This window comes from Sander lucioperca, chromosome 9 (genome assembly GCF_008315115.2).
Source record: "Sander lucioperca isolate FBNREF2018 chromosome 9, SLUC_FBN_1.2, whole genome shotgun sequence".
In the NCBI taxonomy this organism is placed as follows: domain Eukaryota; kingdom Metazoa; phylum Chordata; class Actinopteri; order Perciformes; family Percidae; genus Sander; species Sander lucioperca.
In genome coordinates this window covers 14623139-14635839 of record NC_050181.1, presented here as the reverse complement: position 1 = coordinate 14635839, position 12701 = coordinate 14623139, and the positions used below count along the sequence as shown (strand labels likewise).

The following is a 12701-nucleotide window of genomic DNA, read 5'->3' as shown; positions in this document are numbered from 1 at the left end:
GCTAACAGGTCCAACCCGATGATGACCCACATAACTAGCTAACATCGGTTATTCACTGACCTAGCTACATATCCAAAAAAGAAAGCCGTTCCATTGATCATTTAACTTAACACACATACAAAAAAATATTGGTTAAATTAAAGATGACATGGCACGGAAAATAGCTTCAAAAACGAGTTAAATGCGCGTCTGCGGAGCTCCTACCCCGGCTAGCTGACGAGCTAGCTGCAGCTAGCTTTGGACGGCTCGCTAGCTGCTGCCCATCGCATCGAAATATCTACCGGTCAAATCTAAACATAGGCTACGCAGCGAATATAATCACAGATAACAAGATGGCTAGATGTTACAATTATGTGTGGTTACTACTGATCATAGACACTCCGTGATTTACTGCATGGATTAACGTGTGATAGATAATTAATGACTGCACTTCCAAGAGCTGGGATATTTTCAGGCATCCATTAGCTAGGAAGTTGCATTGGCACACCCAGTAAACAACGGTATGGGTAGCCACGACCGACCATGTCCTCTAAAAACATGGGCTACTTGTTATATAAATCTTTACTTAAAGGAGAATTCCGGTCAATTTTTACGTTAGTCTTGATCGCTATGCTACGCGAGTACTTTCGATAGAAAAAACCCCGACCCAAATCAGCGCAGGTAACACGGAGAAGCTGCAGCTACATACTACAAGTGTCCACTGAGCTAAAACAGCAGTGGTCGGGGCCTTTGTGCCTCTTAACAGACACAAAATGCAATTAATATGTCTGTGCCACATGAACAGGGCCCTTACGTGTCAACAAGATGCGTTTTCAACTCAGGCATTGTTTAAATTCACCTACCCTGGTCCCTGTCTCGATCCTGCTGGTAGCTAGCTTGCCCTGCTAGCTGATAGCCGTTAGCTGCTAGCTGCCGTCCGGTGAGTGCCGTCCAGCTACTACCACACTACTGTTTTTTTTTAGGGGGGAATAAACTTCAAGACGTGACATGACCTGTCCTCTGGATGACATAGCCACACCGCGGATTATTATTGGGATGATTATCACAGAAGCCTGTCTGAATACACTCACCGGACGGCAGTTAGCAGCTAACGGCTATCAGCTAGCAGGGCAAGCTAGCTACCAGCAGGATCGAGACAGGGACCAGGGTAGGTGAATTTAAACAATGCCTGAGTTGAAAACGCATCTTGTTGACACGTAAGGGCCCTGTTCATGTGGCACAGACATATTAATTGCATTTTGTGTCTGTTGAGAGGCACAAAGGCACTCTAAAACTTGCCCCGACCACTGCCGTTTTAGCTCAGTGGACGCTTGTAGTACGTAGCTGCAGCTTCTCCGTGTTACTTGCACTGATTCCAGTCGGGGTTTTTTCTACCGAAAGTACTCGCGTAGCTATAGCGATCAAGAGTAACGTAAAAATTGCCCGGAATTCTCCTTTTAAGTAAAGAATAGATGTTAATACAAAATGAACCCTAGATTGATGTCTTATCTTTGCCATTACGAGGTACCTCCCCCCCACCGTTAGCGTAGCATCACGTACCTCTAACCCAGGCAGCTACAAAGAACTGGTTAGCATCCAGACTTTTAAAAGCTTTGAGATCAGCACCAGTATATGGGGATATCCCGTTTACCACATAGTGGTACAGATCGTGTGGACTGAAGTCGGGCAGACTCTGTGATTTAATGAGGTCCGTGAAAACGGAGGGAGAACGAATTAAGGGTCGGTATCCAATCCTGCTATCTCCAACTTCTCCAAATACTGCTCTTTGTGAGCACCTACCAGATGCCCTACCTCGACCGATAACGGCACGACAACTTGTTGTTCAATAGAAGAAGCCATATAAAGCCACAAATACAGTTTATTTAGTGTTATGTATTTCAAACTGATTGAAACTATGAAACTTCCCGCTCGTCCACTACTGTTTAGCCTGTGCTTCCGCCGTCCGTCATGGCACCGTCACGTGGTCGTGTGACGTGTTTGCAAAGGGTCAATAGACTGATTCATTGTTTTTGCACTAGAAAACTTCAGGCTTGATATTCAGTGAATAAACAGAATGTATTCCCTGGACTTTAAGAAGGGTGAACTCAGAGTTCTTGTTTGCTACTTGTTCCTCATTAAATTGGACTATGTGGGTGTATTATGTCAATTATTCACATAATGAAGTGGTCAACATTTGTTTTGCGCTATTAGTCTTGTTGTTGCTTGAAAACAATAAGGTCCCAGGTTGAAGAGGTGAGATGATGCAGGCTGGGAGAGAGAGAGAGAGAGAGAGAGAGAGAGAGAGAGAGAGAGTGTGTGTGTGTGTGTGTGTGTGTGTGTGTGTGTGTGTGTGTGTGTGTGTGTGTGTGTGTGTGTGTGGTCCAGGGACCAGCAACCGCATCATACATTCACACCTCTAATTGAAGGTTGTTGCATCACTTCATCCAACTGGAGACGTAATTATGAAGACCCATATGTGAGCATGTGGATCAACATACATCAAACTTTTGATAACAAATAAAACAGTTTAATACAAATGAAATAAATAAGCATATAATGAAAAGAAGTTATTGTATTTTAAGAAGGACTTTATTTCACAACCTTAGCTTCTCAGTCAGGCCTTGCTGGATATAGAAATCACAAATCATTTTGCTAATGATTCTTTTGTTAAGTGCAAAGACTCATAGTCACTGACTGTACTTCCTTCATTTTTCCTACACTAGCAGGCATCATCGTTCAAACCCACTACAGTATACTTTCTGAATGTCTTCAGTTTAAACTTTAGTTGGTTCAAACTGTTTTGGTTAGTTAATTAAGAAACAAGACTAAAAGGTAACTTTAGTATTTTTCAACCTGGACTTATTTTCCCATTTTTGTGTCTAAATGATGGGAACACCAATTTTTGAAAATTCTGCACCTTCAATTTACATCCACCAGAAGTGCTTGTTTTGCCATTCACATGGTTTTAATTGTCTGGTTATCAAATAGTTCAATCAACTCAGGATTTTGTAGATTAAACACAATAGACTGACATTACTAAAACATGTATAAAGGTTTTTTGGTGGATTGTACACATTCGAAAGTTGACTTGACTTGAAACTGCGGGCGGGACGTCCTCCGTTCTGTGACGCTACAGCGTGCATGCGGGTATTAAACGCGTTTGATGGATCAAAAAAAAAGTGTGACCTATCTCATTAAAAAAATCTTGAATGCTTTAATTGCGGTTAAACAAAATAACCGCGAAAATGTAAAAAAAAATAAAAATAGGATAGATTATTATTTAATAATTGTTGCAGGCCTTCCTGAGATAACTTAACATATTAAATTGTATTGTGGCATACCAAAAAAACTAAAAAGTCCATACACACACACACACACACACACACACACACACACACCCACAGGACACAGTTTCCCATTCCTGATTGGACAACACTTATGGTGATGAGATAGATGTTGATAAGTATAAAGATTCTGCACCACAGGCGCCGATACCATGGGTGCTCCGCAGCTCTAGCACCCACTGAACATATTGAGCACTCAGTGCCAGACTGCCAGTTGGTGCTAAGTGGAGTATCTATCATAGTGTGATTAGGCTACTAGACAGGTGGAATTGATTCTTAATTTACCATGAAGCTGATCACGATTACGTGTTCATCTCCAATCCTATCTGTATTTGTGAGAAGTGGCGTTGTCCTGAAGTGAAAGATTATTATCGAGTCAATAGGCGCGTGTGTTCGTGTCGGCCGCTGTCCATTTACTAAGGTTCTGAAATGCAAACATTTTTTGACTACTTTTTTTTTTTAAAAGGACATGCGCCCGTGAGCACCCACGGAGGAAGGTACAGGTAACCAAGAACCAAGAACACCCATCAGGACTGATCCATGGACACGGTCTTGCTGGTGTAACAGGTAGGCTATGATATAAAAAAAAAAAATGTTATGTTTTTTTTTAATGCAAAGTTTTGCATATTGCTAATGATATGAATTGTATTGAATTGTAGGAACCCTAAAACATGGAACCAGAAGTCACTTTCAACAGGACTAGCATTGTGACTGCCATACATCCCTGCTATGAAATAGATAACTTTAATTTCATACTGACAAAGACCCCTTCCATTATATGTGTATTATTATATTTTTTCCTAATGTTGTTGTCTGTTATCACAATATGTGGAAACTTTCTTGTTATAATCTCTGTATTTTATTTCCAACAGCTCCACACTCCTACTAACTACCTTATTCTCTCTCTGGCTGTAGTCTTTCCTTTCAGCATGGCATTCTCACTTAGCTCATGTCTGTATGATGAAGGTTTATTTTGCAAAATACGAGGCAGTTTTGATATAACACTGAGCACAACTTCTATTCTGCACCTGTGTTGTATTTCTATTGACAGATATTATGCAGTGTGTCAGCCTCTGACGTATAGAACTAAAATCAATCATTGTGTTGTTGTGATCATGATTGTGGGTTGCTGGGGGGTCTCTCTTCTAATTGGAATAAGCGTCATAATTGCTGGATTAAACAATGAAAAATGTGAGGAAAGGTGTTTGATTGATGTTCTCATTGCAAACACTATTGGACCTATTTTATCATTTTACCTCCCAGTGATCATAATGCTCTGTATCTACCTAAAGATTTTCCTTGCTGCACAGAAACAGGCACGCAGCATCCAGAACACAACCTGTCAGAGCAAAAAGTCTGGAGCAACTGTCAGTAAGAATGAGAGAAAGGCTACCAAAACTCTGGCTATCGTTTTAGGAGTCTTTCTTTTATGTTGGACTCCTTTCTTTCTTTGTATCACTGTTTTGCCTTTCAGTAATGACTCAGTGCCAGTTCCTGTGATTGAAACACTTAACTGGCTTGCATTGTCAAACTCCATGCTCAATCCCTTTATTTATGCTTTCTTTTACAGCTGGTTCAGATCAGCTTTTAGAATGATCATTTCTGGGAAAATATTTAATGGTGATTATACTAATTCTAAACTGTCTTGAATTAAATAAATGACTGAACTAGCCTACGATAATAGTTTGCACAATGAAGATAATTGTCTTTACACTCTGTCATATAACATCACTAATCTATAGGCTTACATTCTACTTAAAATTGCATATGTATGCAAACATGATGAAAATACTTACACAATCATTGTGTTTCAAATAAATTTTCCAACAAATAATGAGAAACCAGTTTACTTCGGCAAAATAAGGTGGATTAATTTAAGCAAAAATTACATATATATCAAACACCCAAGATTAAAAATATTTAGAAGCTTTTATAAAAAGAAAAGCCACATTAAAGAAACACAATTTAGTTAGTTGTATAGTGACTATACATTTTAGTAAGTTGAAAGTTTATTTGTAACCTGTGCCTGTTTGGTCATGTTGGATTGTGTTTTTTCCATTGTATTGCTATGATGATGACTTTATTGATGCTGGTATCAATTAAATTGTAGTAAGTTGAGGTATTGAGGTAACATAAACAAACATATCTTCAACACTAATAATTGAGTGTTTTCAGTGACACTAACGGTTTAGTAGCTTTTTGTAGTCCTGTCAACGGTAAATATTTGCTGACACTGTTAAACGTACAATATGTTGCTAAGGGAATAGGTGTGGCTGCTGCTAAAGTTTGCTCACCTTTTTTTTCTTATAACTAATGGCCCAGACATTCAGTAGGTTTTTACCTGGATCTGAATTGTCTGCAGAGTTCTCCTCCTCTCCAAAACAAACTGACTCTTTAATTTAAACCATATAGACCTTATGGAATGGACTGAACAATGACATCAAACAGCGCCATAATATCATTCAGTTCAAAAATAGATTAAAGAAATCAATACTTGACCAGTACAGAAAAGAATAGACCGAAAGATAGGAATGGAATTGTAATGTAAAGGTGTTGTTGTATATTGTTGTATTGTTGTAAGTTATTGTAAGAACTGAAAATGTGTATGCTGTATTTGCATATTTATTTGCTTTGTAATAATATGATTTTGTGAAATAGGGGTAGTATCAAATAAGCTATTTTCTTCCGCCTGCTCCTTCTCGAACTAATCCTTTTTTATTTTTTTTTGGTTTTTGTTAAATTCAGTTTGTTTGTGTTTTATTTTGTGGTTTTCATTTTTTTTGTTTTGTCTTCTTTTGCAAAATTGTTGATTGTTCAAGATAAATAATAAAAATGAAATGAATAAAGCAGTTTCACGTTTAAAAATCTATGTTTCTCTGAATCTGTTTGACTCGTCAGTGGAGGGGCTGCTGCTAAAGTTTGCTCACCTTTTTTTTCTACTAATTTAAGACCCAGAGGTTCAGGAGGTTTTTACCACAGCCAAATTATCTGCAGAGGTCTCCTCCTCTCCAAAATAAGCTGATGTGGTGATTTAAAACAGTAAAAACACTGACTAAATCAGTGCTGGGCGATATACCGGTTTATACCATATAGGCTACATGTATTCATTTTCCCCTATGATATAAGTCTTTCACATACCGTATTACCGCTGCCGTGGTGAGCGTTATGGCCAAAGTAGCCTACTCTGCGAGTGAATTTTAGAACGGTACCCCTGTTAACTGCGTGCCTTTCTCACCAAAGTTATTGTAGTTTTGCATTTTCCATTAGTTTTTATTTTTATTTTGTTTTGACTTTTTGTTTTCAAATTCAGTTTAGTTTTAATTAGTTTTTAAAGTGGGTTTGCTAGTTTATTTTTTGAAAATGCCTAGTTTTAGTTTAGCTTTTATTAGTTTTAGTGTTTTTTTGTAATATGGGTTATTTGTCAGGGGCAAGATTCAAAAAGGTCAGAAAAAGTATTGTGTAATAATGAACTCAACAAAAACATCATACAGTTCTAGAAATATGTATTCACAACGTAAACAACAACAAGACCAATACATAAAATGTTCATATGATGAGCACAAATATGTAAACATTCTACACAAATGCTGCAGTAAGTGCAAAATGTGTAAATGACGTGTGCCAGGAAAAAACTAAATAGCCAATAGACTAAAGAAGACATACATGAACAGGTGTTTTGAACTACGGTTCGAGTAAAGTGGCGAACTTTCTGAAGTCAATCGACTCACACAGTTGTGTAGAGATCTGAGTATCAATAAACATATTATCCCGCGCTTCCTCATGCTTTTGGTGTTCCTGCGTATTTACTAACCAGTAGAGGGTGACAATTTTTCGAGACTCCCGTGGGTCACGGTACGGGAGTCAATTTCACTGTTGGTAACATGATAGGGACGGAATAGAGCATAGAAATCAACGGGAGCGGGCGGGAGCGGGACGGAGAAATGTGTGTTTTGAGTGTTAGAAGATCTCCGTTAGGAATTACGTAATGAAATCGCCTAGGCCTGCAGGTAACGCATGTATAGTGTTCGAATCAACCTCAGTGATTTGACTGTGATTAACCAAACGCACACACACAATATCAACTGGCTAGTTATCCTCCAGACAGCGACAGACAACGTCTCTTTTTCTTTCTCTCTTTTCCGCCGGGTGGCGCGCGAGCCTGCTTGCGGTGTGAAGCACGTGTCCACGACAGAGTCTGCAACAGAGTCCGCAACAGAGTCCGCAACAGAGTCCCAACAGAGTCCGCAACAGAGTCTGATAACTTTAGACAACATAGGGAATGAAACGGGAGCGGCACGGGATTCGGGAGTCTTTCTCTCAGGATTTTGCAGGACAGGATTTCTTTGGGGGGGGCAGTCACGTGATCGGGATATAATTTGTATTTTTGTGGGCTCGGGACAGGATGGGAGCGACAATTGATTCCCGTGTCACCCTCTACTAACCAGCAGCTATCGCCTCTGAAAGCACGCCTGTAGTGTTCTCTGTCCTATGGTTGTCTCTGTCATGCTGCCTGGCCCTGTAGGCTGATGGCCATCCACCTAGAGCCAGGTTCTCTCTGAGATTTGCTAAAAAAAAAGTTTGTCCATGCGCAATTGCGGCCCACAGTGGATGAAAATGGCAAGCGGCTGTACTCTGCAGACCAAAGTTTGCATCCCAGATATGTGCCCCGACATGTTTGCCGCTCTGTCACATGTTTGGCCACGAAGACGCGAGAGTGGGAGGTTGGGGCGGAGCAGCACATTGGAGGCAATTTTCCAAAGATGCCCGTCAGTTGTGGAAAAGAGTCCCGTACATCCCCACAAACTCCTCCCTTGGCTCCAGGTCTTTGTCAACATAGCAGAGGCAGATGGAGATCTGCTACGTTCCACTGATGTCCTGGGTTCCATCCATTATGAGGGAGTACTGCAGTACAGGTAGAAAGGTGGGGATAGAAAGGTGTTGAGAAAAAGATTGTGAAGGGCGATATTCACGCCAGAGTCTTCCTGTTCATTCATGTACATTTTTTTTGAAGTGGTAAATACATGTTTCAGAGTATCCTCCAGGCATATGGACTTTTAACCCTGGTGTTGTCCTCGGGTCAAGTTTGTTTCATGCGTTCCATACAACGTTCTATGCAAGTAATATTAATGATTACTTTCATTGAATTTTGGGTGTTTCATTCAATTTTATAGCATTTGAAAAATGAAAAAAGTTTAAATGGTTTTAAAACAGTATCCTGACTAAACTTTAACATACACCAGTCTGTGATTGGCACTTAATTTTAAAAGCGTTTTTACCTAAAAAATGAGGTATAATGTCATATAAAATCGGTTTATTGACCATGAATAAAGAAACCTTTGAAAGCTTTTTTGACAAAAACTTTTAAAAAATTGCCAAAAGCATGTTTGTCACAAAAAAACGACAAAAAGGCCAGAAAAAAGCACTAAAAAAGTGAATTTTCTATTTTGACCCGGAAGGATAAGGCAAGACGACAAAAGGGTTAAACATGACAATGACTAGGAGAAATAGTTTTGTTTTTTTTAAAACTACATGTAGTAAAACATATGATTTCATAAAAACATCATGTGAAATGTTATATATACACACTGTCTGTACCTTCCTTTTCAACTAAAACAGTTAATTTTATTATGTGGTGCTAATGACATTTTTATTCAGGTATTTGGAGAAACCAACAAAAATCTGTATATTCTCAAACAGTATGGTCTTAGCCACTGTTAGTTGTTGTTTCCAGACAGAGTGTAGAAAACATTCAGATAGATAAAAATCAGTTTAAGGAGTTTTCATTTTGCCTAAAAACCTACAACCTAAAGTGCTTGTATTTGCTAAATCACCCATCAACAGTACTATTACACATCTCATAAAGAACGCATGCTGAGATGGCAGATGCATTCAGTAACTCTAAGCCATCTAACTGACCACAAAGTTAAACGAAAACGTGTCAAAGAAAAACAAACGGTATATAGCCTTCCTAAAAGGATAGGTTGTCATTCAATGTACACTGTTTGCAATGTATTTCATGAAATTGATATACATTTAATGAAATACAGTGCAAACTGTGTGTGCGCGCTGAGGGGGGGGGGGGTTTGCTGTCACAGCGTCATGGTATTCATACAATGGATACACAACCCCCCCAGTTGTGTGTTGACCTCTCCTCTTCATTGTACAACAGTTCATGACGTTCAGTAAGTTCTTGTCCCTGATAAAATGTAAACAAATTTTGCCCCGTCTAATATTTATTGTGATTTTTTTATAATGCCTGGATTTCTCCTTTTAGGACTTTGTTTCTATTTTTGAATGTGCTACCTCACCTCTTCATTGTCCTCAACCGTTTCCTGCCTTTCATTTAGTTCTGCACTTAGTTCCTGGTAAAACAAATTAAAAAAGATTGATAACTCCATTGATTTTGTCCTGTTTCATTTTTATTGGATACACCCAACAGTCTACAACAATTGTTGTAATATCTTCTCTTCTTTTCTCCAAAACGTAAATATAATAATTAATTGTAAGCAATTGTTTGTTTGTTTGTTTTGGAAACAAGATGGGTTTCAAGTGTGTTGATGGTATGGTAAAAATTATACAGCTCTGATCATATGGGTGATTTGCGGACATCTAGTGGCCATTCCCCAAAATCCAAATTCATTTATTTTTAAAATAGGAAAGCTATTTTTTTAAGCATGCTAGCAAACAGTGTGCTGCTGAGAACTGCTAGGTAGCTAGCTAATAACCTTGTCTGTCAAAAAGAATGACAGGTTGGGTTATTCATTTAGCCGATAAGATACCGGCACTTACTGTACATGTCTGCTTGGCTTTACAAAAAGCTCTGATGTCTTGTCCACTTCTTTTTGACATGATGCAGAGGTATAATTCTCTCTTTCTCTTTCTGTCTATCGACTATCGCGCTTCTTTTTTTAAAGAATGTCATGAGTGTAGATGTCCCCTCTGTAGTTTTTATTTTATAAACAGGGGATGAGGCATCGTATGATCATATCTATACCTACTATAGCTAGCTAGCTAGCTAGCTAACTACTCTTTGTCTGGGATGAGCTGAAGTATCATAGAAGAGCAAGTAATTTTAGCCTGCATACAGTATAACACACCATTCCAGGTTGCTAGTGCCATGGACTATAACATATCAAAGTGATAACCTGTAGAACAAATAGATGTTGTACACAGCATGGATCTGCAGACCACTGACACAAAGGTAAGACACGATATGTTTATTAGTGATCGGCTGTTTTAACTCTTCTCTTGCAATTAATGTTAGCCTTAGCCACCAACTTACTTAGTTACGGTTTGCGTTCGTACAGCAAGCATTGGTATAGTGGAGATGATCATGGAGTAGTCAGTATCTTGTTTAATTATTGCTTGAATCTATAGCTGAATTCGGGAATAGTTGCGATGATGATGATGATGGGGATTGCATGCTTTCAAGTTTTGGACAGAATGCCTGATATAAATCTGATGGATGCATATTGTTGTGAATTGAGAGCAATCAGCTCATGGTGTGATATAGCGTTCATCTGTGCGACACCTATTTTTGAATTTTGAATTAAATCAAAATATTAGCAAAAGGCATAGCCACACATTTGCCCACTGAACTTCAACATGTAGTCTATGGTAGGCCAGACCTAGTTTCCTTTCGTAGCTCCTCTCTCTGAGTCTGATGTCAAACAAAGCATTAAAAACAAAGCATTAACCATTTACAAAAAACACGAGTGTGTTTAGTCAGCTACAGCCATAGACTGTATATAAGAGTGGACCAACAGATCCCGTTGCTCTGGACGGAGAAGGCCGTTAGAAGCACTTTTCCGGTGAGCGCCGAGCGTTACTGCGCAGCCTCCAACTGAGAGAGACGACGTAAATGTGACGTGAGCAACGTGTCTGAAAGTTGTAAGTCTTCTGGTAGCTGTGCCAAGAGAAATCTCAATCATTACGAATCTTGCAGAGACGGAGAGCGTAGGTATATGTAAGGAGATAACATAGGCACAGGCTAATTATTGCTAACTAAAATGCTAGTTAACATTAGTAATTACACTTAAAAAGCTAATGTGAGACGAAACTGCCTGCGCGCTTCTCCTGTACTATATGGTAATTCCTCTACTATGCGACAGTAAGTCCCGTGGTTATGACACAATCGTTAGCCTATTTTTACAAAAACGTCTGCTACGGAGCCATAACGTGAGGTACAAGGTAATGGAGCCTTTTATACATTGTCATGTTTCTTTAGAAATAAACAATGGACAAATAGAGTCTTTAAACGCTTCAGATGTAAAGTTATTCGCTGTCAAAGTGGCGCCAAAATGAATGGCAGTCAATGGAATGCTAACGGGGGGTGATCGCTTTGTAGCATTAAAATGGTGCCATAGGAGGTTTGCGGTCCGAGGAGAGGCTTACCCCCTTGGTTGTGAGGAGACGCTTACCCCCTTGGCTACAGGCCAGGATGTTTGGAGTTGCTATGGCAACAAGTGACAGCTGCCACTAGCATAGCTTTAGCTCAACGGTCCGATCAATAATCACTTACATAATTAGAATTTGGCACATCTAAACAAAATCAACAATTACCATCAACATTTGTACCCCTTAGGACCTTAGCAAATGTTAGAAAACACGTTGGTGTTTACAGATTAGCAAAATAAGAGCAAATCCCCGGGTAACTAAGGTAGCATAATGTTACACTTTTAAGAATGAGGTGACGCTCACTCATGGAATAACACATTTATTTCCTGTAGGAAATATGAAAACACAGTTCAGATTAGGAGCTGTAGCATGTACACTTAAACTCGTTCATCACGTACTGACTTCTACTTCGGCACTACTGGCTCATAGCACATACTTTCATAACTCTTATTCAATCACTATCAATAACAATACACTTCATAATACACAACCCAACTCATACACTAAACAAACATGCTACTCTTGGTACCATACTCACTATTGCTTCCACTGTTACTCTGTAAGTACCCATGTTAAGTACCCAAATACATGTTTACTTACTCTTACAGGGACTACAGGTAAGTATTTAGCAAGTGACCGTAGCTACACAAGTACTGTCTCTTTTTAGTGTCAAATTAACATACACACAGGTAAGTAATGCATAACTTGAAATGACATAAAAACATGAAAATAACAGTTCAGTAATACCACATTACTCCAGACTGAATACTCTTAAGAACTTGTCTTGTTAATCTCACTACTTTTACTGTTTTTAAACCTCTATGAATTATGTTTAAGAGCTGAATTATCTAACATAACTAATCTTTAACCCACAGTCAGTTATTGTATTATTTTCACAAATATTTCACAATTAATGTTTTAAACACTGACTACCGCACACTCCACTTATCAAAACATCACGGAATGCTCCTTTAACCTTCA

At 38.9% G+C, this 12701-nt stretch overlaps 1 protein-coding gene across 1 annotated transcript; it reads left to right on the top strand.

Annotated features, from left to right (window-relative positions):
• Positions 1-3994: 3994 nt before the first annotated feature.
• On the top strand, positions 3995-4972 carry LOC116049963 (trace amine-associated receptor 1-like). Its single transcript, XM_031300017.1, has one exon. The coding sequence runs from the start codon at positions 3995-3997 to the stop codon at positions 4970-4972; it is 978 nt and encodes a 325-aa protein (XP_031155877.1).
• The last annotated feature ends 7729 nt before the right edge of the window (positions 4973-12701 follow it).

Excerpts from the sequence above, each read along its gene's own strand:
- LOC116049963 (XM_031300017.1), top strand. The coding sequence starts at position 3,995 with ATGGAACCAGAAGTCACTTTCAACAGGACTAGCATTGTGACTGCCATA.